Source organism: Apostichopus japonicus, chromosome 5 (assembly GCF_037975245.1).
Source record: "Apostichopus japonicus isolate 1M-3 chromosome 5, ASM3797524v1, whole genome shotgun sequence".
NCBI classification, from domain to species: domain Eukaryota; kingdom Metazoa; phylum Echinodermata; class Holothuroidea; order Aspidochirotida; family Stichopodidae; genus Apostichopus; species Apostichopus japonicus.
In genome coordinates, this window is record NC_092565.1 from 8,880,999 (window position 1) to 8,905,683 (window position 24,685).

The window sequence follows — 24,685 nt, forward strand, 5'->3', positions numbered from 1 at the left end:
AAAATGTTTTAGTCACAGCCACAACCTTATAATAGAATTTCATATCGCGGGGTTACACATTTTAAATAGCAGGGTTAATGATGTCATCATGGCAATATTACCACTTTTCAAATGGAAGTGTTAGGAAAGCTAAGCATATAATTATTTCAGTCATGATACACAGGCCCAGGGCATCATGCAGGTGGCTATGGATAAAAGCTGCACGGTTTTCAAAGTTATAAGACATTAAACTTTTGTTTTATGCATTTGATGCAAAAGTTATGATTTTAATAAATTAAAAGTTTCTTAACTGATCCAGCGTAGGGGAAGTGGCCTTGATCCAAGGGGTCTAAGGGATGTACCACCCTACCCCTTTTCAAACATATGAGGACATTAAAAGTATTCTTCATACCTTGCTTTTAGGCCTCGCTAATAATTGATCTACTTGATAGTCCCCTCCCTCCCCACTGTTTTCCACCTACTGTGGTCAACTTCCTAGAATAAGGAAGGGATACTCTGGTTAATATAGCCATAAATAAAGTTATGAACAAAATATTGAGATTGGGTTCTCATTTGGTAGAGACTATTCTTCTTTATAATATAGTTCGATAGTTAGTTGTGCCATCGGAATAGCCCTTTAACACACATAGTCACTCTGTATCAGAGCCGTATATCTCGATATACGGCTCTGCTCTGTATTTATGAATAACGCCACCAATCCAAATACCAAGTCGTTTTCTCATTGAGCTGTGTTCAATCTGAATTTCAACATAGCGCCATAGACATCGAAATTTTGTTTATAATAGCATAGCAACAATAGGTCAATTTACCTGTACGGTGTGTATGCAGCACAAAACTGACATGGTATGAAGCCTTGAAAATTACGGTGCACATAAGTACCTGTACTGAGTTTTGCTATGGTACGTTTCGCACGTATCAAATCAATATAGCCTAGCAAATACTATAACTAAGGAGCAGAAATTTCCTTCGTTAACTGTATTGTTCGGATAATCATAACATAGCCTACGAAGTACGAGGCAGTACAGTTACTTAACTCGGTCGAGATCGTTACCTCTTGATTTCGGATTTACATTCAGTGAGCCTAATTTAGGTAAGGTAGGCCTACTTCTTACACTACAGTCTGACAGTCTAATGCTATCTGCATTTACTCTCAAGTGATTACGGACATACTACTACATAGTGTTAGTCGGGCAGATCTTTTTCAAATTTTAGCTTTCGTTTGGTTCAAAGTGCAGCATGTTGTTTAGCATCTTTTGTATCATAATTGCATTTTAATTTGGCATTACCTACCTAGGCCTAGCCTGCTTAATGTTACATACACTTGTCAATGTGTTGTTGTCAAAATCTCAGTGAATTTGGAAGAAACTTACTTATCTTTACCAAAAAAAAAAAAAAAAATGATACCTAGGGCCTATAACATATCCTAAAATTTTGATCAAGCCCTATCCAAAGGGGGAAAACACAGTTTGATATAAGTCCATTTTTTGAGATACAAACTGCAAAAGCTGCTGCTGCCTGAACAATTCACAAAAATGTCAGTGTTAAGTATAAACGCTATCCAACTTTTACTCACAATTAAAATGATGTATGAGTACATCAAATCTTATCTGTGGTGACTAATATATGTAATGAATTATATAGTATGCTGTTAATTATTTTACCTGTACTAGTATATAAGTTTTAGGTCAGGTGACCAAAACAAAAGAAGGAAAATAAAACCAGTTTCATTGTAAATTATCTTTCTGTATCTATAGTATAAATTTATATAAAGGTCTAGCTCAGCTACCCTTACAACATTTGTTGAATTTTGGAAATGTACCGACCATGTATGTATGTATGTTGTTCTTTTCAGTTTCTTGTAACTTTAATTAAGTTTGAAGGAGACCTGTCTCAGCAGTGAATCTACCCTGTGTGATATTGGCATGGAAATACATTAAGCTTTTAATTTCAGACTGGTACACTTTGGAAGGCATGGCAGCAAAGATGGCTTATTTTCATCAGCAAAGCAAGTTTGGCATGGGAGCAGCCACTAATGGACCAAACAATAACGGTATGGAGGTATCGCCAGAGCTGCACGTGAAGATGTCAAAAAAGATTGCTCAGCTCACAAAGGTGAGTTTGAAACATAATGGATTTGTTTTCTTCATGGTCTGAAACTTATCCCCCTGAAGGTGTCATTTGTTATGCATGCCTGACATGGGTATGTCTAACTGTAGAGGTGATATTTCTAACCAGTTTGATTGGTCTAAGCCTGATAATTAAAAAGGAGAATTGTCATAACTTAAAATAAGTTAAGATTGGAACTGATGGTAGTTGTGTAAGTTAGTTGTCTGTAACATAAATTCATATTCACTTAATAATAACTATTTCTCAATAGCCTTGGTGGACAAAAGACAAAAGATTTAAAATGTAATGAGATGATCAATTATTGTTTAAATTACAGTTGATTAGGTCAAACAGGAAGGAGGCAATCCTTCTTTGATCAGTTTCAACTTTATTTGAATAAATGTTGATACTGTTAGGTTTATTGAAAATGTTGGAAATCACAAAAAAAAATGATAAAATACCACCAAAAAAAAAAAAAAAATAGAAATAAATTTTAATAGACTCATTGCATGTGCATGATACTGTTGTTATGTTTTGTCTGGATGACAAAATAACTGAATGTAATGGAGTCATAGAATACTATTTGATAAGGTCAAAGGTCAAGGAGCATGACCTTGTTGTACTTTGATTAATCTCAAATCTTTATTTTGACTGTCAATGATAGTGTAGGCTTGTTAAAATTGTTGGGTCATGATGATCAACCACAGACAGTTGGTTTCCTTATTACAGTTAGTAATATATTTAAAGCAGATGTGTTTTAAGCATATCATCTCTAATTATAGAATGTCTTAGAGTTAAGCAGACTTTAGGTGTGCTTTAAGCATACTGTAACATCTCCAACCATGGAATGTCTTAGAGTTAAGTAGTTAGGTGTCTTTGAAGCATAACATCTCCAACCATGGTATGTCTTCAAGTTCAAACTAAAATCACTTTTGATTGAATTAACAAGCATTACCAGCAGATGCATTTTACTTTGAAAGAGAAATATAGCTCATCCATGTAATCATTACATTTAAGAATTCATTCATTTAACAATTTACAGTTGCTTTAAACATTATGGGTTGCATTTGTCAACAAACTACTAACATTGCAGACTATTAGGTCTTCTAATTGTATTCTTTATACTATAAACATAGTCAGCAGAACTGAGTTTTAGAAGCTCTTCTAAATGAAGACAATGCACTAATTATAAAGCCTTTAAACTAATATTATCGGTGGTTCCTTTGGGAATTTCAAAAATATACAGTAATTTCTGTATATGCAATTTGCTACTTTAAGCGAGGAAGGTCTTAGGTCATTTTGTTTACTTATAATAATACCCTCCGTTTACCATGAATTCTGTCAAAATCTCACTGTGTTTTGTGGCCATATTTCCAGAAGGGATTTAGGCACAGCTGGACATCTTACCACAGGCATTGCAAATATTTAGCATTTTATAAAATTATAAACAACATTAAAACTTGGGAGTTTGGTCTGTAATAGCCCTAGAGAAAGTATCAGGTCAGGTCAACTTATTTCAATGGGGTCTTAGATTATTATCATATTGCAATTTGCAACTATTGGCTATAAATAACTTTAATTACAATGTATCTTTAAAAGCAGGAATTCCATTAATTGCCATCAATGTAGATACCTCAAGATTGGGCCAAAATAGCCAAGAGAAAGTTCCTGTTTTTTTCTTCCACTACCTGTACTTCTAAGGTTATTTTTGTGATTGTAATGTTTTTTATGGCTAAAAAAAAAATGAAATGTTATCTTTATACAAACAAGTTTGTTGTGAGTAAAGTACCTTCAGTATTGAAATTGCACTCAGTTTATCCTAATTTCTAAAAGACATGGCACTAAAATGCAGGAATAACTTGACAGTCCACTTATAATATTCTTGATGATATGACATATCATAATCAAATGACAAGTTCAAATTGTTTTATGTGTTTCAAACATACCCTTTTATTCTTCCTAGAGCTTTGGTATTAAAGTTTACCTCCTTTAAGAACAGGACATTTTTTCAAAAGGGTTAAACAATGATGAATATGTCGCAATTCTTTGTGTGTACTGTAGGGTTACTACTCTAGGTAAAGGCGGTGGATGTATGGGAGTGAGATGGGAAGTGGTAGGGGGGGTGTGGGAATGATGGAAGAGGAGGGGGATGGAGGATAGCTAAACTGACATCACAGCTTGATACTTTGTACAGCATCATTTTACATTTTTAATGGACTGTGTACTAATAAAGCAAATGTTCTACTCTTTGTTACATTTCAGGTCATTTATGCTCTAAATACTAAAAACGATGAGCATGAAGCGAGCCTTCAGAGTCTCAAAGAGACACACGAAGAGGAAACTCAGAGGCTGTTAATAGAAACTAAAAAGAAACTGACGCATTTTCAAACTCAATTGAGCCAAGAGAAGGACCTGCGAAGGAGAATCAAAGAACTAGAAGGTGCCCTGGCGAGCCAGGACCAGCATAAACGGAATGCTTTAATGGAATTTACAGATTACAAGAAAAAGACAGAAGAATCGGAGAGCGACTTGCGGGCGGAACACTCTCAAAAAATACTCAGCCTGTCCGAAGATCTGTTAGATGTCAAACGTAACTTTGAGTTCAAGTTGAACGAGTTTGAGAAAGCAAAGGAGGGATTGAAGGCAGAGAAAGAACAGCATGTGAGAGATTTGGAGGAACGGTATCGACGGGAACTCGACATCCTGAAGAGGGGTCAAAAGATACAAGAGAACAGTTTGTCGGAGGAAAATAAGAAAGCTAAAGCAGTACTAGAGGAGGAAATTGTCAAATTAAAATCTCAAAATGATCAATTGAACCATCAGAAGGAAGAAACTACCAAAGATTACGAAGGGAAACTGGAAAAATTGCAGGCGTTTCACGAGCGCGAACTTGCCGCTCTCAGAGACGGAGAGGCGAAGAAACAGAACGAAAATTGGTTGGAGAAGGAGCTAGCACTGAAAGCGGAGTTTAGTGATAAGGAGAGGACTTTGAAGAAGAAAGTTGAAGATTTGAATATTCAGATCTCTGTGGTGGAGGAAGAATTGTCATCTTATAAAGATAGATTGACAGACGCTGATGACAAGCTGAAAACACAAGCGAGCCATCATACAGCTGTGAAAGAACAGGTCAGTATGGCTTTTGTTAAATTGTTAAATAAATTGATGTTTATCTGCAGTGATCAGGGGTGTGGTGAAAGAGTGGTGAGAGGGAGGATTAAAAGATGGAGAACTTCTGCGTTTGTTCCTGAACTTGACAGTTCTCTTAACAAACTATGTGTTCACATAGGACATACACACATAAGAAAAACTCCACCCAAACTGTGTCTAGATTAAATGAACATGGGTATATATTGGATGTAATTCTCCCTTCCCCTCTCAACCACCCACCCTATTAGCAATAGTTGGGAGGGTGTCTAGAATGTATTATTGAGGATGACAGCAGTGGCTTGTGCAAAGAGAAAGAAGGGGGGAGGTAGGGGGGAGGTTGAAGGACAAGAGGACCCACCTCCATTGTCAGTCGTGGGTAACACATGAAGTTATTCATAAGTACCCTTGACCCTAAATCAGTCGAGAGGAATTTAGCATTCGGCCCCTCCTTCCCAACACAACCTTTGAAATCCTATGCAGGCCACTGAGTGTTTTGCATGGTAAGATATATGGTTTTACTGTTTGAGTACTTACCTGTTGGTCTTAACTGTGACACCTGCTTCGCCATAGTGTTAGTATGCATGGAGAGGTATGTGATTTAGCATGAGACCATGGTCCAATGTATAACTTCCATACATCCAAGATGAGACAACTACAGTAAGGTAGTTCTACTGTTTGTCTCAACAAAACATCGCTTCCTTTTCATCACCCTCCAGAGCAAAAAAGAAAGAAAAGCAAAATGTCTCACTTTACCAAGGGGAAAGTGTACTTTCTCTCTACCAATTACAGTTCACTTTACTGTAATACTGTCTTTATAATCATGAAAGTATTCAAGTTAGAGTGTTGAATACTCGGTTTGTTAACTCAGCCGTAGTCTGTGAAATAATAGGAATCTATAGACTGTGAGTTTATTTCTATGTCTATAGGAGCAAAGCTGTGGTATCCACTATTATTCCTGACATGTTTGTCCCAAAGAATGGTCCAACGATTCTTCTTTGCATGGAGTTTGCATCTAGTATCGTTTCTTCCTATTTACCATTAGGGTTTATTTTGTAGCCCTTGGTTGTGTAATGAAGGTATTACATACTGTAGGGCCTACATTTATTTAATTGAATGGAAGGATGCCAAGCGTTAATAGAGGGTATGGGGTCCTTACCAAGGTCACTGTTCCCTGACGGTAAGAATGAAGTTCAACTTGTACATATTTGTCAAAGCTAGCGTAAAAATAGCATGTTAGGAATATATGCCAGCAATATTTGTCAAGTCCACTTTCATTTACACATGTACACACACACCCACACATGCAAGCAAACAAGAGCCCAATGGGAAGAATGGTTCCTTGCTTAGTGGTATAAGTGTTGTATGACATCACCCAATGTCATAATATTCATGCCCACATGTACGACCTATTAACTTACAATTGTATGTCCAAGTTTGGATATTATCTGATGTAAGGTTGTCAAGTTATAGCAATTTTGAACATTTGGTCCCTCCCAAAGAAATTGGACAAAAGCAAAAAATGTTGTATTGCACCCAACTAAGTCTGCACAATATTCTAAAGTCTAAAGTTGATTATATTGCAGTTTGAATTTGGAAGGTTTCTACTCAAATGACCTCTAGATAGAAGCTTTCATTGGCATTCAATAGGTTATAACAGCAAAAATATTTCACTCATTATTTGGTACAAAGTGAAAAATTTGGGAAATGTAAAATTTGTGAGTTATCCTCTTCACCCAGAATTACCTTCAGAATCTCCATAATTATCAGTGAAAACAAAGTGTGATTTAATCGATTCCACATTCTTAAAGTTTAGTATCTAGTTTTTGCTCCTGTCCCACTTTCTTTTCCACTGAACCTACAAACTTGCTGACATTTTTAGCACTGTATACAGCATTTTGTGAACTGTATGAGAAGCATTGATGAATGCTCTCTTCCTCATGAATGATAATGTTTACCCAGTGCAGATACATTCCATGTCGATACTGTACATAGCCAGTGAACTTGATTTATTCATCGTCCTCCCAATCAGGTATGGGGAGGGACAATGTGCATTAGGTGCACAGGCATATATGTAACTGCTGCATGGACCAGCACATACAATTATTCAGGTTGGAAATAACACAAATGTTTGCGAAAGGATTCCATCTACAATTTAACAGTATTTTATCGTGCCCTGCGGTAGTAAATAAATACGGGCTGCTATTCTCCAAGCATACTTTAAGTGGGCCTATAGGATGCAGTCCGATACATGTATATTACATAAGTAATAAAACTACAGTGTATCAAGATTGAAAGATACATTGTAGCAGCAGATCTGGTTGGTTATAAATTCAGTCAGTGTGTCTTAATTGCTTAGTTATTAAAGGTGGAATGGTCCCATAGGAAGATTGTTGAAGTATATATATTGTATGTTGGAGAGTTCTGAAATGATTTCGAAGACAGATGTTGTTTGTGGTGTCTGGTGTATCAATCTGAGACTATTCATTATAACCTTTGTGTGTTTATATCCAGATAGAGCCAGTCATCTGCTCCTGTTTACTTAAAATCTTGTTCAAAAGCTATCAGTGGCTGTTAATTGAGTGTTTTTCTGATGTCTTGGAGTATATATGTTTTGTGCAGTATAGGTTAAGGCTTGATAAAACCTGTGACAGGCACAGAGGATTAAATAAAAGTTGATCAACAATTTTTGATTTTTTTTGTTCTTTGGCTGAAAATTTTGTAAGATGATTGAATGATAAACTTGATGAACAATAATAATCTGAATGGAAAATACAGGCCATCATTAAATTTGGTTCTTTTATATCAATCGTGGTCCCTTGGTTTTGACTTTGAACTTTTATGACATTTTGTATTTTTTTGTTATTTTATAAAATTTGGGTTCTTTTTAATATAAAATAATGGAAGTTAGCTTACTTGATTGGAATAACAATAAAGTTGTCATTTAGGCTACTGCAAAGATTAGATTTGGTCTTTCAAAATGGTAGTTAATTAGTTGATCTTCAACAACAAACTAAGAAATAATAAATAAATTGTAAAAAAAAAAACCCCCCAAAATTGGGAAAAAACTGGCTAGAATGGGATGCGGAACTATCCGCCTTAAAACATTCCAATCAAAGACCTGTACTCCACAACTTGATCCATACGTCAGTCCTAAAATAATGGAGGGCCCTTTTCACCATTTAAATTTGCAAGAGATTTAGGTCAAAGGTCATAGCATTATGTATAATTCTTATACAACTCCTCTTAGGAATTCAAAGGCAGACACACCTCAACAACTGTCCAAATGTTGTTGACATTTTACAGAAGGAGGTCTGATAGTCTGGCAAGAGCTAGTTTAGTCTCTGCTGGATGGGTCCTTAACAGTTCATGGATGTCAAACCGTTGTAAAGTGTTACGTTCTAATAGATAGATCTGCTGCGGAAGATATCTTCACGGTTGTGTGGTTCCTCTGTTTAACCCTGAAGTACCGCACTCGTGGTTACAAAAGAGAGCTTTTTACCTCCATCTTCTTTGCAGGAGTGAATAGCGTATTGTGTAAATACTGTACACTTTTGAAATCAGTGTTAATGCTCATCATGAGGAATAGATTTGTAAAGACGTAACAAAGCCTTTTTTTTCTACACCCTTACAATTTGACTTCCTTTTCAATCTGGTTTATATCCTGAAAGCCAACCCAGCCACGAAGGATCTTTGGTAGGTTTCCTCTGATGTAAATTGCACTGGGATGGTAATTTGAGCCCTAGCAGCAGATAAAAAGGGAATTCTCAAAATGGCACTATAGGAAGCATTCTAACATACTTGTACCAAATGTATCTTCAGTGGACAGCTTCCTTTAGACTGTAGAGTTTGCATTAAGGAGCTGAATACCATGCAAATCAACTCAAATAACCCATCAGAAATTCTATCAATGGTCAACATATGAGATTTCCTTGAGCGCTGTCTTTGCTCACCCACACAGTATGCACCCTTTAATGCATTTAATGTATTTTTATTTTAGGATTTTTTAGGATAGTAGATTTGGAGTGCGTTACCTCAATTCTCAGGCTGTTTTTGACAATTTCACAATCACTCTATTGAGGACATTTTGTTGGGCTTTACTTCATATGTATGTTCAGTTTTGTGCAATGTTTTGACTATGCTTTACTAACTTTACTTTAATTAATAAACTATTAAACCTATTGAAGTCTACTGTATGTCACAGTCTTTATGTAGCTATAGCCTATGTAGCTATGACCTGAGTGAGAATGATTAACTTCTGCTTATCTCATTAATTTGTGAATAGTCATCAACTTCTCTAAATGTCACTATAAATTGGTCTACATTTCCAATTAGTCTGGTGTTATAAATCCCGATGGGTCTGTGAGTTGTCAACCACATATAACTGAGAAGTACATTAAATGCTTTATGTTGGTACAGTAGTGTATAATGATATAACCTCATTCCCATGTTTCCTGTGTTTCTGTTTGAGAGGAGACCAGTCACCATTAGAATGGAATTTTGATAGGATGATGCGGTGGAGGTTATGGGGTTGGGGGGGGGGGTATGAAAAAAGTGTGAGAGGATAATTACAGATGTATTGGATACAACATCTGGTAGTGGGATAGGGTGCTTGGTAAACAACAGAGAGCATTGCAAATAAGAATCATACTGACCAGTTTTATAGTGTTCTGCATTGCCATTAATTTTAGCTAGCCTGTTGACATGATTGTAAAATTTTCCAAATGTAATTTAATTTCTGAATGGTGTATATCAGCTTGTAATTGTTGTGATACACTACAACTGTGCAGAAAAATGCTTCAATGGTGACTGTTGTTGCTCCTTGGTTATAGCACCAGCCATATTAAAATTGCATGAATGTGACCACATTGTTTATCTAGCATAATTGAAAAACATTCCTTTCATTCTACATATTCAATTTGGATAGTCTAGAGTGTCTGTATAATCAGTGATTGCGTAATTAATTGTAAAATGTAATTAATCTTATATCTTCTCTTTGTTTTCCCATGGTCCTTGTGATACTCTTTACCAGTGTACAATAATTTCTTTATGGTGTATATAGTTCTATCCTGTAAAATCTTGATGGGAAAACGATTTAATACATATGTTTTCTCCTCTGCAATGCAACAAAGGTACTAGAATACGTAAGATAACAGTAGCAAGTAGTAAAATATGCACACAATACACTTTGTATATGATAATCCTATACTAAGATATATATTTGCTGGAGATGAACGTATAATTGAACAAATGCATATAAATCAATCAATGAAGATTATTTGAAGCAAAAGTTTTGTTAATATTTTTGTATAAACCAGATGAGAGCTGCCAGAGATGAAGCTTCAAGGTCAATGATAAAACTGAAAGAAGTGGAAGGAGAACTGGCAGCAGCTAGGACTAGATGTGAGGAGCAGGCCAAAGACCTGCTGAAAAAGTCAGGTGAGTAGTCAGGTTAAGTCATGTGACTACATATAGTCAAATCAGTCTATATATATATATGTAACTAAGTGCCCAAGTTGTCTTCCCTCCACCTGCTTACTAATTCGCATATATCTGCGACCTCACCGTCATAATATTGATTCTTCAAAAACAAAATGGGAACTCTTTCGCAATGACTGCCAAATCTAGCACGTTTGTTTTCAAGCAGAATGGCTCAAAGTACATGTAAGCAAAATGTGAATATTTAAGGAGGGTGGAAGGGACGGTAAGTGCTTGGAAGTAGGTTTAGAACTATCTGTAGTGAGAGAACAATTTAGGCTGACAGTTCTAAGGTAGTAACTGAAGGTTGGTTGACATTGAACCTAGAACTGTTCACAGGCAGACACCAGGCCTACAAGATTGTCAGCTGTTAGACTGATTAAAATGGAAATCCTCTTCAGTCCGTAAAGCAGTATGTGGCAAAGTTTGGGTAATTTTGCAGACTATTCGATTCTAAAGAACAGCAGCTTTACTAGTCAATGTTTATTTTATTTTATCTGAAGTTGAGTGGAATTGTTAAATATTTGGTAATTTAATCTTCATATTCAGAGAAAAGTAAAGGAGGGTGTATATCTTAGTTTGATAAACTGTATGTAATCATAATTTAAATAAATAATGCCAATAGGGTTTAGGGTTGGTGATTTTGACAGAAGTTGGCATTGAATCAAATGTTACCGACTGCTTTAAGCAGACATTTCTCTGTAGATGAAACATCTGCTTCATTACTTCATTTGTACATCCTGTCAATGTAATTGGATGGGAAGTCGCCCTCAGTCACTGCTGGCAATGTGATGGAAGGAGTTGAAAGATTAGCTATTGAGTAAATAAGTTACTTGTTAACGTTCAATAATTATGCGGCCTTTTAAACGAAAGGATTTTACAGTACTTAGTCATATTCCTTCAAATTAACTCTTTCATTCTAGTAAGTATGGGGGGAAATTATTGCTTGAACCAAAGCTTTGTGTGGCTAGCTTATATGCTTGTTTGTAATTTCTGATAATTATTACAGTTACTCTGCTAGCTCATTACCTGTCTCCTCACAAGTGAAGCACCCTCACTTCTACCAAAATTTGAGTCTGAGAGTGAGCATGCAAACTTTTAATGGGTAGCCTTGTCATTGTCACTTTGTACCATATCTTATGTTCTATATTTTGTGATTATATATGTGATTCTCTTCTGTAACAGTTCACAGGGGAAAAAAAGTAGTGTTCAAAGTTTGCAAAGCAGTTTTGAAGACTGAAGACTAACTACAGTAGTATGCATCTTTGCATCTGTATAGCACGGTGCACATTTTGCATAGCACGTTGTCATGTGATAAGTGTATAAATTATTCTATGAGTTCATATAGGTATTCCATAAACTTTTGTATGTAATACTCCTATGTAAAAGGTTGTTCAGACATTACATGATATGTAACATACCTCCCCATAAGACTTCAAGAAGCTCATCTCGTCAGGAGGCATCATTAAGAATTTAATTTTTGGAGGGGTTTCTACGGAATGTCACATTCTTTCAATTCCCTATGTATAAAGTGTGTTTCATCCCTTCTTTGCAATGTTTTGTCTCTTTGCATGGTGCCAGGTTTACTAGGATCGCTGGAAGTTACAAAGCAGAGTAATGAAGCCACAATCCTGGGTCTACAAACTGCTCTTGCCAAACTCCAAGATAAGATCTCCTGGCTGGAGACGGAACGATCAAGTCTTGAAAGCAACCAGGAGTCCATGTCTCAGGAACAAAATAAACATTTGAAATCACTAGAGAAAGTAAGATCCGTAGCTTAGTAACAAATTATAAGAAGGGGGTAGGGGAGGGAGAGAGTGGTACAAAAAGGTAAGGAGTATCTAATTGTGACCCAGGGATAGAATGCTACCTATCAATGTGTGCCTATCAAAGAAATAAACATATGTTTGTTAGTGAATAGCTTATCTAAGTACTATTCATCTAGTGCCTCAGTTGGTATAAAAGTTATGTTTGCAGAGTAGAGAAAGTCAATGTCATATGCTTTATGCCATAAAAGTCCCATTCTTATGCTTCAACTCTGCATGTTAGTTCTTCATTACAGAGATTTCAAATTGTTCCAGAAGCATGTAAAATCTCTTTACTGTACCTTAATAAATCTTCTTTGGTAGGACTTGTAACAAAAATGAAAAATTGCAATATTATAGGTAATGGGTCAAATCTCATCTTGTTCATCATCTTCCAGGCTTTAGAAGATTTGACAATTCAGAAGACGGTGATGAAAGAGAGGTTTGAAAGAGAACTGGCCAGTCTGAAATCTTCTAGGGACGAGAACGAAGCAAAATTCAAAGAAGAACATGAGAAAGAGCTTACGGAAAAGCTGCGGAGGCTGGAGAAGGAAAAGAAGGAGGAAACGAATCGATTAGAAGAGGAGATGAAAAAGATGAAGATGGTCAGTTGTCTCTGATGATTGTTGTCTTCTCATGTTTCAAATGGAGAAATAGTCCCCTGCTACCCCCTCCCAACTCTTTCCTTACCCCCTCCCAGCTCTTTCCCTACCCCCTCCCAACCCTTTCCCTACCCTCTCTCAACCCTCTCCCTACCCTGCCATTGCAGAATGCTGCTCACAGTGATGTTGCATAAATGCCTTAACCAAGCAGTATTTGACAAAGTGGTTTGACACTCGCTGTATACTTTTGTTTATCCATCGAGAGGTGGCAGTGCCAAAAGAAAGTATTTCCTAAGTTAAAGAAAATCACACAGATAAATGCTAAGTTCATAGAAAGCAGCACTTTTAATTAATCATGAATTTTTGGGGCCTTATCAATTAATATAATACCTTTCATTGGACATTTGTCTCCACCCAAGAGATAATTGACACCATTCTTATACCTTTTGAAAACAGTCTCAAAGACTTGAAACCATTCTGAAACATTTGACATTTATAATTTTCTATGTAACCTAACATGGTAATTTAAATATGGTTGCCCCACAGGAGCTGGAGAAAAATTTGGAAGATACAACGTATCAGCTGACTCAAGAGAGGGACTCGATTAAGAGAGAATTGGAAGAATTACAACGAGATCTCACAGCCAAGCTGAAGAGGGCAGAGGAAGATGCTCAAAAACTGTCAAAGATATTACAGGAAAGAGATCAGGGTTTGGGATCAGCAAACAGTCACATTGATGGCTTGAAGAAAAACAACTCTCAACTTAAGACAGAGATTGACCTGATGCAGAAAGAACTGAGAGAGAGGATCAGTGAAGTCCATACATTAAAGGTTAAAAGAATTGATGCTTTAAAACAATATAAAAAGGAAGATTTGCAGTGCTTGTATTAATTGTATTAGTGACACCACCTATGGCTAACTGGCATCAGTGCCCCAATGTCTTGCCATAATGCACTCGCAAGTCAACCTTACAGATGACAACAGATGCTTTGATCCTTTAATCAAGTTGTCATAGGTGCCATCATATTGATTACGATCAGTAAACTTCAAACCGTATGATCCTCTTTGCCATCTTATCTGTGGGAAAATGCCTTGCTGCTCATTGAAATTTTGAAAAATGTATTTACCTCAGTGCTGCCTGTTCAATTAATATCCATAGAAAACTTGTCACTTGCCCTTAAAGATTTGCCTTGCTGCTAACGATTCTTTGTTCCAGGTGTGGATAAGTTTAATTCAAAATTATGAAATGAATTTAAATAAACTCTTCAACACAAATTCTCATGGAATGTTTTCTTCCATGCTCAAAGTTTGGAGATAGCTTGTTCATTGAAGAATCTTTGTAACACAGGAAACCTTTCTTTAAAGTCTTAACTCAATAAGAAGAATCTTTGTAACACAGGAAACCTGTCTTTAAAATCTTAACACAATAAGGTAATCAAAACTGTAGCATGTGTGTATGTCAGCCATGAACCTTGCAGTTGTAGGTCTACTGTCAATATTTTTAAACCCGATGATATCCATCCATCCATCTTATTTCAGACATCGTTAGAGAAGAGTAAACACAGCCACGCTACAGAGATTGCAGGTCTACATGAAGATGGGAAGAAGAAGATAGATCACCTCTCAAGAGATTTGGATGAGAAATGGTCCGAGACTTTAAGGTTTGTTCACAATTCAAACCCATTATTAGTTATCAGCACACTCTTTCAGTTATTACTATTAAGTCCATGAAATGACATATCATCACATGTATAAATCAACTATTTCATTAAGGTGCAATGTTTCCTGGAATACATACCCAAAGTTCATTTGGTTTGATCTTAAATTACAACTGTACATTCAGCAAATGTCTTCAACATTCTCACAAATCATGTATTTGATTAAAGTGTGCCATGTTATTGTCTGACACAGGAAAGGATAACACATAAACAAAAGAAACATTTAGAAATTTAGGGGTTTCACATCCCATCACATATTTTAAAAGTTACATACACAATTTTTAAACTAGGATATACCCCAAAAAGAACAAGATTTCTCTTAGCTGTTGGGGGGGGGGGGAGGGGGATTTGTTCTTCACAAAGATCATTTTCATATAAACTACAGATGATGGTTGGCTTTGTGTCCTCATTAATTTCACAGAAATCCACCTAATAGTTTGTCTCCATGTCACCAACAGTTGTGTGGTTTCTGTAGTATTTCTGGGCCATATTTCACTAAACTATGTCCAATAACCAAACAAAACTGATTACAGTACCTGCATCATTTAAAACTGAAAGACATTAGTTCGAAGGTACTAACGAAGTGTTCACTAACAAGACGAAAGTTTCGTACCCCTGCTGTAAACACTGCTTGCTGTCGCCTTGAAATGTCATGATCATTTCCCTTGAAGGTCTAGCTTTAATTAAGTATGTTGTAACGAATTTAGTGCACAGCAATCTTCACTGTTTATCTGCCTCCTACCTTGCTGTGTTGTCGAGAAAGAAAGATGTTTGACGAAACCATCGACAAATGTGATGTTTATTTTGATTTATTAGGATGGAATGTGTTGAAGTCATATATACAATAGTTAGTAGAGATTCACAGAGAGGATATAGGAATGTTGCGCTGGAGCTAATCAATCTATCAACCCCATTTAGAGACTAGTTGGAACCCCAAGACAGAATGACTCTGTATTTATTCTGATTCCATAATGCAACTCACCTCCCTATAGTCCCCTAACACATTCATTGTAACTGATGAAAAGACAAAAGTGTGGATCAGACAGAATGAATGTTAACATGATGTATCTTGTGTTGATTTATCAGGAAAGAATGTGATAAACTTAGACAAGAGTTGACAGAGCAACACAGAGAGGATAAGAATGCCGCCTTGGAGCAAATCAACCTCTTGAAGAACCAAGAAATAGAAGAAACGAGAGGTGGATGGGAGCAGAAAGTCACTGAATTACGGAGAGAAGTAAGATACATTCATAAATCATACATTATTTTTAGCGTTTGGTCTGATAATCAATAAAAAGTTGGTTGTTTTTACTTATAACGTGAGATTGACCTTACCAGTGGTGGTCCATTATGTCAAAAGAAGGATGTGTGGGGGAGGGAGGGGGGAGGGAGGGGGGAGGGAGGGGGAAGGGGGAATGGGTGGCTGCAGCATTACTGCTTTGTGCTTGTTTGACATGATCACATATTTACTATGTAATTACATGAGTTAATGAAAAAGCCTAGTAAAGATAACAATTATTTTCTCTTTCATGTACTTTTGACAGTGAGAGGATACAGAGGTCTGTTACAAGACCATTCATTGGATGTAGTAGAAACAAAACAGCAAAATACAACAGCAGGTGATGAATACTAGTTGCAGATTGCAACTGGTCCCATCTCAGAGAGAGGGAGAGTTTTTGAGTATTTTCAATATGTCTACAAGGGTGTCTCCCTTGTACCCCTACCCCACAATAACAAAGCTTGGATTCATCAATAACGAAAGACCTTTGTTCTGCTTTGTCCTCACAGATCTCTGATTTGAGAGGAAGTCTCTCAACAAAGTCAGACAAAGCAAAGGCAGAACTAGCTCAACTACAGAGACAATCAGAGCAAGAACTGAATAAACTCAAGTTTGACTTGGCGACGGCAACCGAGAACCACCAGAGAGAATTGGCGGACCTTCAGAAGTCATTGGAGAGAGAAAAGGAAAAATTGAAGGAGCAACAACAGGAAGAAATGATGGTAAGATTTAAAATTCTTTTTTGTTTCTGAAAATGATTATGGTTATCAAGCTTGTACCCTTTACGAAAAAGAAAGACAGGAAAGAAAGAAAATCAACACCATAGCATTCAGATTCAGTTTCCATAGGTCCCGCAAAAGTGACAGCTTGCTTCTTCACCATATTTAATTGTTACTAATGTTTATTTTCAGTAGTTTAAGACATTCTTTTAAAAGCAGTCTGGTAGAACTGAATGATGTCTTATTTTCTTTACAGAAATTAGAGTCCAAGCTTACAAGTTTACATAACAAGACACTAGCTGATAAAATGGAGGAGCACAAAGAGGCAGTGAAATCCCTCCAGATAGAGTCAGAGGAATCAAGAAGAGCAGAGCTGGACATCCGTCTGATGGAACACAAGAGATCTCTGGGTAAGGTGGTCTCCACTTGTTCATTTGTAGTCAAGTCTTAGCAGCATGTACCAATTCATTACCAACATTACAAGGGTGGATCCCGGGTAGGGTGCAGTGGGGCCTAACTAATGTACGTAGCTGGTAGTTAGCAAATTGCTAACACAACAACAACTACAATAAGATTAAACCATGGCTTTTCAGCTGTGAATTTGTTCCAAGCTTAGTGTTGATATTGGGTTTGATAAAGGTAGCAGCACTCCTTGAGGTAATATAACATGAGGAATATCCCTGTTACCGAGGGAGTAGAAGAGGGGTGGGGTGGGTGACTTTTAGGAACTATATGGGGAATCACTTTGACAAATAAAAATTTGGATTACACAGAGACCTACGCAGACAAGTTCTTTGTCTGAAATGTTTCGAAAGGTTTTTTTTTTTTTTTAAAAACATATCACAGTAAATTCTTTCTTTGTTTCTATCTTCAGATAAGCTGAGGTTAGAATTGACCCAGAGGCACAGTGCCGAGATGGACCAATTGGCCCGGGCACACAAGACACAGATGGCAGCAGCTAGGATGGAGTTAGAGAGGGCCATAGAACTGAGGCAGCAACAGGTAAGAGAGAGAGAGAGAGGTCAAAGATACCACTACTAGCGGATGTTGCAAGAGATAGGATGAAGACAATCGAGGATACACACCAGTGAGAGCCATATTGTATTCTAGGTACAGGGAACTTCTCTTACGTGACCATAGAAGTGACCCCTCAACGTTAAGAACACAGATAAAAGTAAAATGTTTCAAAAACTTGGTTAGGTCAGGTTATGTTACATTGGGTTGAACTTGATCTGCTTTGGTTGGAAAATTGGATCAGAATGTATCTAATTTAGATCCTGGTCAGATCAGAGCAAAAATATGAACAGCCCAAAAATTTGTATTTCTGAAGCCAATAGTTTGAGTCCTACCCTGGTTTTCTTCTTCTTCCAGAATTTTCTACAATCTCAAAGTTTGTTGTCTGTTGTTTGATTTACCAGTACACTAATGTTATCAGTATTGTTGTGTTTCAGGATAGAGCTAACCAGTCCAGGGTAGATGACCTTCAGGGTCATGTGACTCAGAGAGAAACACACATCAGTAAACTGGAGGATGACATCCAGAAACTCAAGATGGACATCTCCAGATCAAAGGAGGAGATTGAATTTAAAGCCCAGGAGATCATGAAAGTCCAGGGTGAAGCTGAGAGAAGAATCAGGTAAAACACTTCATTCTTGTGTCTCAATCAAGAAAGGCTAATACTGTATTAGTGAAGGTTCTAGACAGATTGGGAAGTTAACATCATTCTATAATTAATAAAAAAAAAAATAAAAATTCTGATTTTTTCAAATTAGGGTGGTAAAACATGATGTGATTTCAAACTGTTTGGTAATTAGAGATATACATTTTTTTTTCAAACATTGGGAAATCATAACATTGTGAAACCTGACATTAATTTGACCAGACAGTCAGTATCTTTGCTGTTTATAACTTTAATGTAAATTGGGATTCTTTAAGCACATTTCAACCTTGCAATGCCTGATGAAGATTTACTGCCATCCACAGAGCAGTTGCATGTCAGCATTTAGTGTGAGTAGCATTTCATCTACAACTGTGGTTTATACTGAAATGATATTGCCATGATTGTATCCTCTTTTACTAAAGTGAACTCCCCACTATTTCATCTTAACATAATGCATGATTTTCATCTCTCGTTTCTTAATCTTTACTTCTAGAGATGTGAAGGAAGTGCTAGCCAGATCACAACAAGATGAGTTAGATTCCCAATCAGCTGAACACCTCAGAGAAACTCAAGGCATGTTAGGGGAATTCAACAGAGCTCAGGATCTCCTCAAAGATAAGATATCTGCTCTACAAATCATGTAAGTCCATTACAACGACCTCTGACCCACATGAATGAATATTCAGTGTAATGTAACAGATGCTCATTCATCACAACCTCTGAATAACATGAATGACTAGTCATTCTAATATAACAGGTACAAGTCTATCACACTGACCTCTGACCCACATGAATGAATATTCAGTGTAATGTTACAGATGCTCATTCATCACAACCTTTGAATCACATGAATGACTAGTCATTGTAATAAAACAGATACAAATCTATCATACTGACCTTTGACCCACATGAATGAATATGCATTGTGACATAACAGATTTAAGTCCATCACACTGACCTATGATCAACATGAATGAATATTCATATAACAGATTGAAGTCCATTACACTGACCCACATGAATGAGTATTCATTGCAATATAACAGATTGAAGTCCATTACACTGACCTCTGACCCACATTAATGAATATTCAGTGTAATGTAACCGATGCTCATTCATCACAACCTCTGAATAACATGAATGACTAGTCATTGTAATAAAACAGATACAAGTCTATCATACTGACCTTTGACCCACATGAATGATTATTCATTGCTATATTACGGATTTAAGTCCCCTACACTGACCTGTGAACAACATCAATGAATATTCATTCATTGTAATGTAACAAATTAAGCAAATGATGTTGGTAAGTTAAAAGGTCAAAAGAAGAGTTTATTAAGGTTCTGTTATAAGATGTGATTCCCTCAGGTTTTTTTAAACAGCTGGCTGCTTTTCTTACTAAGCCTATATGACCCTTAACTAGTGATTGCATTGTTGTGGAAATGATGACTTGATGATAACAATTTCAGCCATTCTCTAAGTGTCCCTAGATACATCTGCTTGGAAGGTGTTGTTACCCTGGCAAAATGTTAATATTTTTTTCTAAAAACAGGAAAAGAATTGTCCACTGTATTTAGTCATCTATGTTGACCTTATGTTGACCTTCTATGACCTTCTATGACCTTCTATGACCATCTATGTTGACCTTAAGTAAGAGATCTTAAGTAAGAGACCTTAAGTAAGTAAGTAAGTAAGTAAGTAAGTAAGACCTTAAGTAAGAGATCTTAAGTAAGAGACCTTAAGTAAGAGACCTTAAGTAAGAGATCACAGTGATGTTTATTTATTCTAGTGACTGTAGAAGACTGCATTTCTAACACAGCCTGCTGATTCAAGACATCTGCTATTTCTAAAGATGTTTAGTTTTAGCATTCCGTGGATGCTTTAGTTGTCAGTCTGTGATTGAGTTTTGTTATTTTTGTGGTTGCAGGTTGGAGGAAGCAGAGGATAAATACAGGAACCGAGAATCTAGAGACGAAGACCTGGAGATGATTGGATCCTTGAAAGAGATGGTTGCAGAGAAGGATCAAGTTCTCTTCAAGTTAAATGTAAGACTCCTCTCAACCTCATCAATTTAGTTTGCTAGAGAGGTGTATGGGTAAGGAGGGGGTAAGGGGGAGGGGTAAGTTAGAATTAATATTAGTGTGTCTTTATCATTCATGGTTTTTCAAGAACCATTACTGTCTTATTACACCACTAATGTTTACTTTACCATTCCTGGACTTCAAGGAAAAGCATAGCTATCACATACAATACGTGGACTGCAAGGTACTGCTACTGTCCCATTACAGTTCATGGACTCTTAGAAACAAGTCTACTTACCATTGTCCTACTGTACAAGACCACTCCTTTCTTTTTTCCTGGACTATTATACACCACTAATGTTTACTTTACCATTCCTGGATATAAGGAAACATTACTATCACATAGGACAATAACTGGTGCAAGAACATGATTAATATCCCTATATCCTTAATAGACACCATTCATGCCCCCTTTACAATGTAAAGGGAAACAATACACTATGGAGATCCATTATCACTTTCTTTACTAAGCAAACTTGTCCCACTCCCGTTACTGGGGTAACATGTAACATTTACTCCATAATAACAATCCTGGATTAACCATCACTATCAATGTCCTTATACCACTGATATGGGTATCCCTGTATCACCAATAGTATCCTCTATTGGTATTCCCACGTCACCATCATTGGCCTCCATTGGTATTGTTTTATCACTACCGCCAAGTAACCATACCTGCTAATGTTGTATCGTTCATGCTTTCATGACCCTGGTGACCTCTATATATATATATTACTCACTCTAGGACGAGAAAAGGTTCTTTCAACTGGAGCTGATTAATCGTGAAACTAACTTCAACAAGGTCTTCAACACACAGCCCAATGTTGGTATCTTAAACCCATTGGCAAAGGTAAAATAAATATTATCTTTATGCAAATAAATAATGTACATCTTGAAGTTCTAGAGGTCAAGATTCATTGTACCTTTTAATGTTAAGACTTCAATTGATGAGTTAACAACAATTCAATTGTTCAAATGAAATATACATATATATGATTGAAATCTTAATGAGGTGGAATATCCAGAACAGTGAAAAACCTTCCAGCCTCCACTGGGATTCGAACCACGGGCCTTCTGCTCTGTACGCGGACACCCTAACCACTAGGTTATGGACGCTGATTGTATGTCCAGAGGTTCGAAACCGGTAAGGAAGGTCGTAATTCCACTGTAGGCGTGTGTCACCTGTATTGAACAATACTAGTTCTGTTTTGGTGAAATATTTTTGCCTTACTCTAGAGATCAAACATGATGCTAACCAACTCTAAATCGTTTGTGATTCCTAAAGGCGGATCTCAAAAGAGATTATTCGAACAGACTTCCTTGTGCACATTTACCATTAATCTACAACAACAAATAAATTCCCACATGTGGAATCCCTTTATAAGGAAGAAATTCCTAAATATTGAAAACATTTATAGGTATGGGTTCCTTTATATGGAAGAATTGCTATATATGGGTTCCTATCTATAGAAGGAATTCTTAGGTTTAGAAGAAATTCCTTTATATGAAAGAAGTTCCTATGTAAGAAGTTCCTATATGGAGAAAGAATGCCTACATTTATCAGGCAAATTCCTGTGTATGTATCACACAAATAAAATTTGTTTCTCTACTTCTCCAGCCACGAAAGAGAGGTTCAAGTGAGGCCCCCAGATATGTCAGTGCTCCCAATTTGAACTCATCTGGGATGATGGTATCAGCATCCTCCTCATCAGCTGGTAGCCCTAGCAACCCTCGATTAGAACCACTCCCCGACTCACCCATTCATGACATCCAGCTAAACCCGAAGAAACCTCTCCGGGAGAAGAACGGTGCGGGCAAACCAACAAAAGGGAAGCGATTCATCAACACATGATTGATGTTTTAGTCGTATCTAGACCTACGTGAGGTCAAGCCAGGCCATCACAGGGGTATACAGTAATGTAGTATAGGCTCTCTGTAAATACGTTTTAAAATCCGCTCATATGAACAGAAGGTAGAAGGCCTACAGGAACAGCTTTGCTTTAATCCTGCACTTATCAATCTGTTTTGAAGCTTCAGATGTGAATTCCATAGCTGGACAATCTGTGTTCCAAATGGTTATCTATCGTTTAACTTTCCAATCAATGAGTTTGAGGGACTGGGGAAACATCCATTACAGAAGAATAAAAAAAAAATAGAATGTGTAGTTTTTTTCTTTCTTAACAGGTATTTATTTTCTCTCTTTCATATTATTTTTATGTTTATGACACCAGCTAGCCTACTGGTAAGGAGTGGTAGCCAGCCACCCTACTCTGTGATACTAGACAAGAATTTGTAGTAGCTATTACCTTTTTAAAATTTGAGGTTTTACTTGTGTCCCCTTGTAATCCTTCCACATCATCCTTCCACATCCTTCCACATCATTTATGATGTGGAACTCATCCTTCCACATCATTTATGATGCTGTAGTTACCATGATCTGTTGTATCTGCAGTTATTCAGCACAGTCTGCAGTGATGCTGTTTACTTCAGAGTGGTTATCACAGCCATATTGTTCTTAAGACCAGTTGTGTACCTCCAGTTACTCCCAATGGCAGTTGCAAGACTTTAACAGACCTTCCAAGTAGCTGTTATCCTCAGATTGGTGTTCAGAATTAGTTGCAAACACAGAAATGTCAAGAACGTTGATCATCTCCATATTAATCTTAAGAGCAGTTGAAACACCCAAATCATATTGTGCAGATGTAACCTCAGACTTAAAAGCCTTTGTTAACACAGAAAGTGTTCTCAAGAACAGTTGCCAACATGACGATAGATTTATCGCTGTTGTTATCATCCAGGGTTTAACAACGGGTCAAAATGCATCGCTTAACATTGTCCTCATACGATGCTAGATTTTATATTCATCCTTATCTCTTTTAGTCTTTATTATATGTATTAAAGAAACCATCGCTTTACTTGACCAGATGGTCTTCTCTCCGTCCATTGCCCGTTAAGCTTATTCTTCCACCTTGCAGTATTCATGCAGTTAGCCTTCCATACAGCTTTTTTATCTTCTTGAAGTGCATATTTGTATTTTGGGGGGAAATTATAGTATTTTGAAGAATTGAAAAACTCTTTTGTAAAAAGTGATATAAATATATTTATAGATAACCGAAGTAACATTTGAAATTTGTGTTTATTTCTTCTTATGTGAATGGTCTGTTGAGGGTCGCATTGTTATCAAGTTTGCCTGCAAGGTTGTCAGGCGATTACATCTACAGATTCTCTGAAAGTTGGAATGATCTCTTAGCCAGATGTTAGCATGTCCTGGACGTTAGGTTCACACTTTAACTTACTGACAGTCTACTTTGAGAATTTTAACTACTCCTGGAAGGTGGTGCAGTGTCCTACGTGTGTGAGAGACAGCCAACAGAGCAGAAAACCCACCACTTTGTATAAAATTATTTATGGATGGCTCAGCGATTCATTGAAGTACATCTATGGTGAAATTCATACCGACTTTTGCACCGGACATGACCAGGAATGAAAGTGCATAAAATGTAACATATATAGCTACAGTATGTGGCTCCAAGATGTATTTTATAGCTGTAGTTTGTAGCTACAAATCTTCAATGGTGCCAGCTATAACCATGGATGGGAGTGCTTATAGATTATGTAAGCTTCACATCTCCTCTCATCATACTCTCATGAAGGAGAGCCTTGGGGGCACTCCTGCATGTTAGGTCAGTCCACCAAATCAATTGTTTAGGCCAGTGGTGAAATATTTTAATATCCAAACAACTGGGAGGAAGTCAAAATTTAACCTTTTTGGCTTTCCGCATCATACCCTTGACCTCTCCTTCTTGATTGGCCAGCATTCCGTAGAGCTGTCGGACTTTCTCCTTCCTCTCCGCATCCCTAAAAGAGAAACAGGAGATCATTGATGCTCTGAATGATAGGTACATGCTGCTATTAATTCATAGCATTAAGTGATAAGTAAACTTCTGTTTTCCACTACTGAGATCTCACAAGGTGGTCCACACCTCACCTAGTGAATTCATATTTCATTCACTCATTGTGTGTTCTTCAATACACTGGCAGCAAACCAATGTTTCATTCCACAACAATGTGTATTCCACTGATAATTTTG

General features: G+C 36.9%; 3 protein-coding genes across 8 annotated transcripts in view; 1 reads left to right on the top strand and 2 right to left on the bottom strand.

The window, feature by feature from the left end:
* The window catches only part of LOC139967553 (uncharacterized), a 55,656-nt gene extending 49,820 nt beyond the window's left edge, over positions 1 to 5,836 (bottom strand). Inside the window, exon 1 of the mRNA XM_071971468.1 lies at positions 5,788 to 5,836. Within this exon, the coding sequence (XP_071827569.1) occupies positions 5,788 to 5,836 (49 nt within the window). The remainder of the gene's footprint in view (positions 1 to 5,787) is intronic.
* LOC139967550 (protein FAM184A-like) lies at positions 830 to 23,589 on the top strand. Of its 3 annotated transcripts, none has more exons than XM_071971459.1 (17): positions 830 to 1,095; positions 1,853 to 2,112; positions 4,369 to 5,232; positions 10,569 to 10,689; positions 12,310 to 12,491; positions 12,932 to 13,138; positions 13,682 to 13,966; positions 14,675 to 14,796; positions 15,940 to 16,090; positions 16,642 to 16,854; positions 17,108 to 17,261; positions 17,726 to 17,853; positions 18,303 to 18,487; positions 19,005 to 19,151; positions 20,442 to 20,559; positions 21,341 to 21,445; positions 22,214 to 23,589. In XM_071971459.1, exons 2-17 carry the CDS (start codon positions 1,972 to 1,974, stop codon positions 22,445 to 22,447), a joined length of 3,357 nt encoding a protein of 1,118 aa, XP_071827560.1. In that variant the 5' UTR covers positions 830 to 1,095; positions 1,853 to 1,971; the 3' UTR covers positions 22,448 to 23,589. The 3 variants fall into 3 exon arrangements, with proteins under 3 accessions (XP_071827560.1, XP_071827559.1, XP_071827561.1); XM_071971458.1 differs by having other exon boundaries at positions 830 to 1,090; XM_071971460.1 differs by having other exon boundaries at positions 830 to 1,090; positions 1,952 to 2,112.
* Positions 22,971 to 24,685, bottom strand: part of LOC139967551 (nucleolar protein 14-like) — a 37,019-nt gene continuing 35,304 nt past the window's right edge. For all 4 annotated transcript variants that reach the window (XM_071971461.1, XM_071971462.1, XM_071971465.1 and 1 more), the window contains exon 20: positions 22,971 to 24,453. In XM_071971461.1, the coding sequence (XP_071827562.1) occupies positions 24,348 to 24,453 (106 nt within the window). In that variant the 3' untranslated portion in view covers positions 22,971 to 24,347. The remainder of the gene's footprint in view (positions 24,454 to 24,685) is intronic.

What these genes read in the sequence shown, in the direction of transcription:
- LOC139967550 (XM_071971459.1), top strand. Translation starts at nt 1,972, where the DNA reads ATGGCAGCAAAGATGGCTTATTTTCATCAGCAAAGCAAGTTTGGCATG. An exon ending in AGATTGCTCAGCTCACAAAG is followed by an intron (nt 2,113 to 4,368) that starts GTGAGTTTGAAA and finishes GTTACATTTCAG; the next exon opens with GTCATTTATGCTCTAAATAC. An exon ending in ATACAGCTGTGAAAGAACAG is followed by an intron (nt 5,233 to 10,568) that starts GTCAGTATGGCT and finishes TGTATAAACCAG; the next exon opens with ATGAGAGCTGCCAGAGATGA.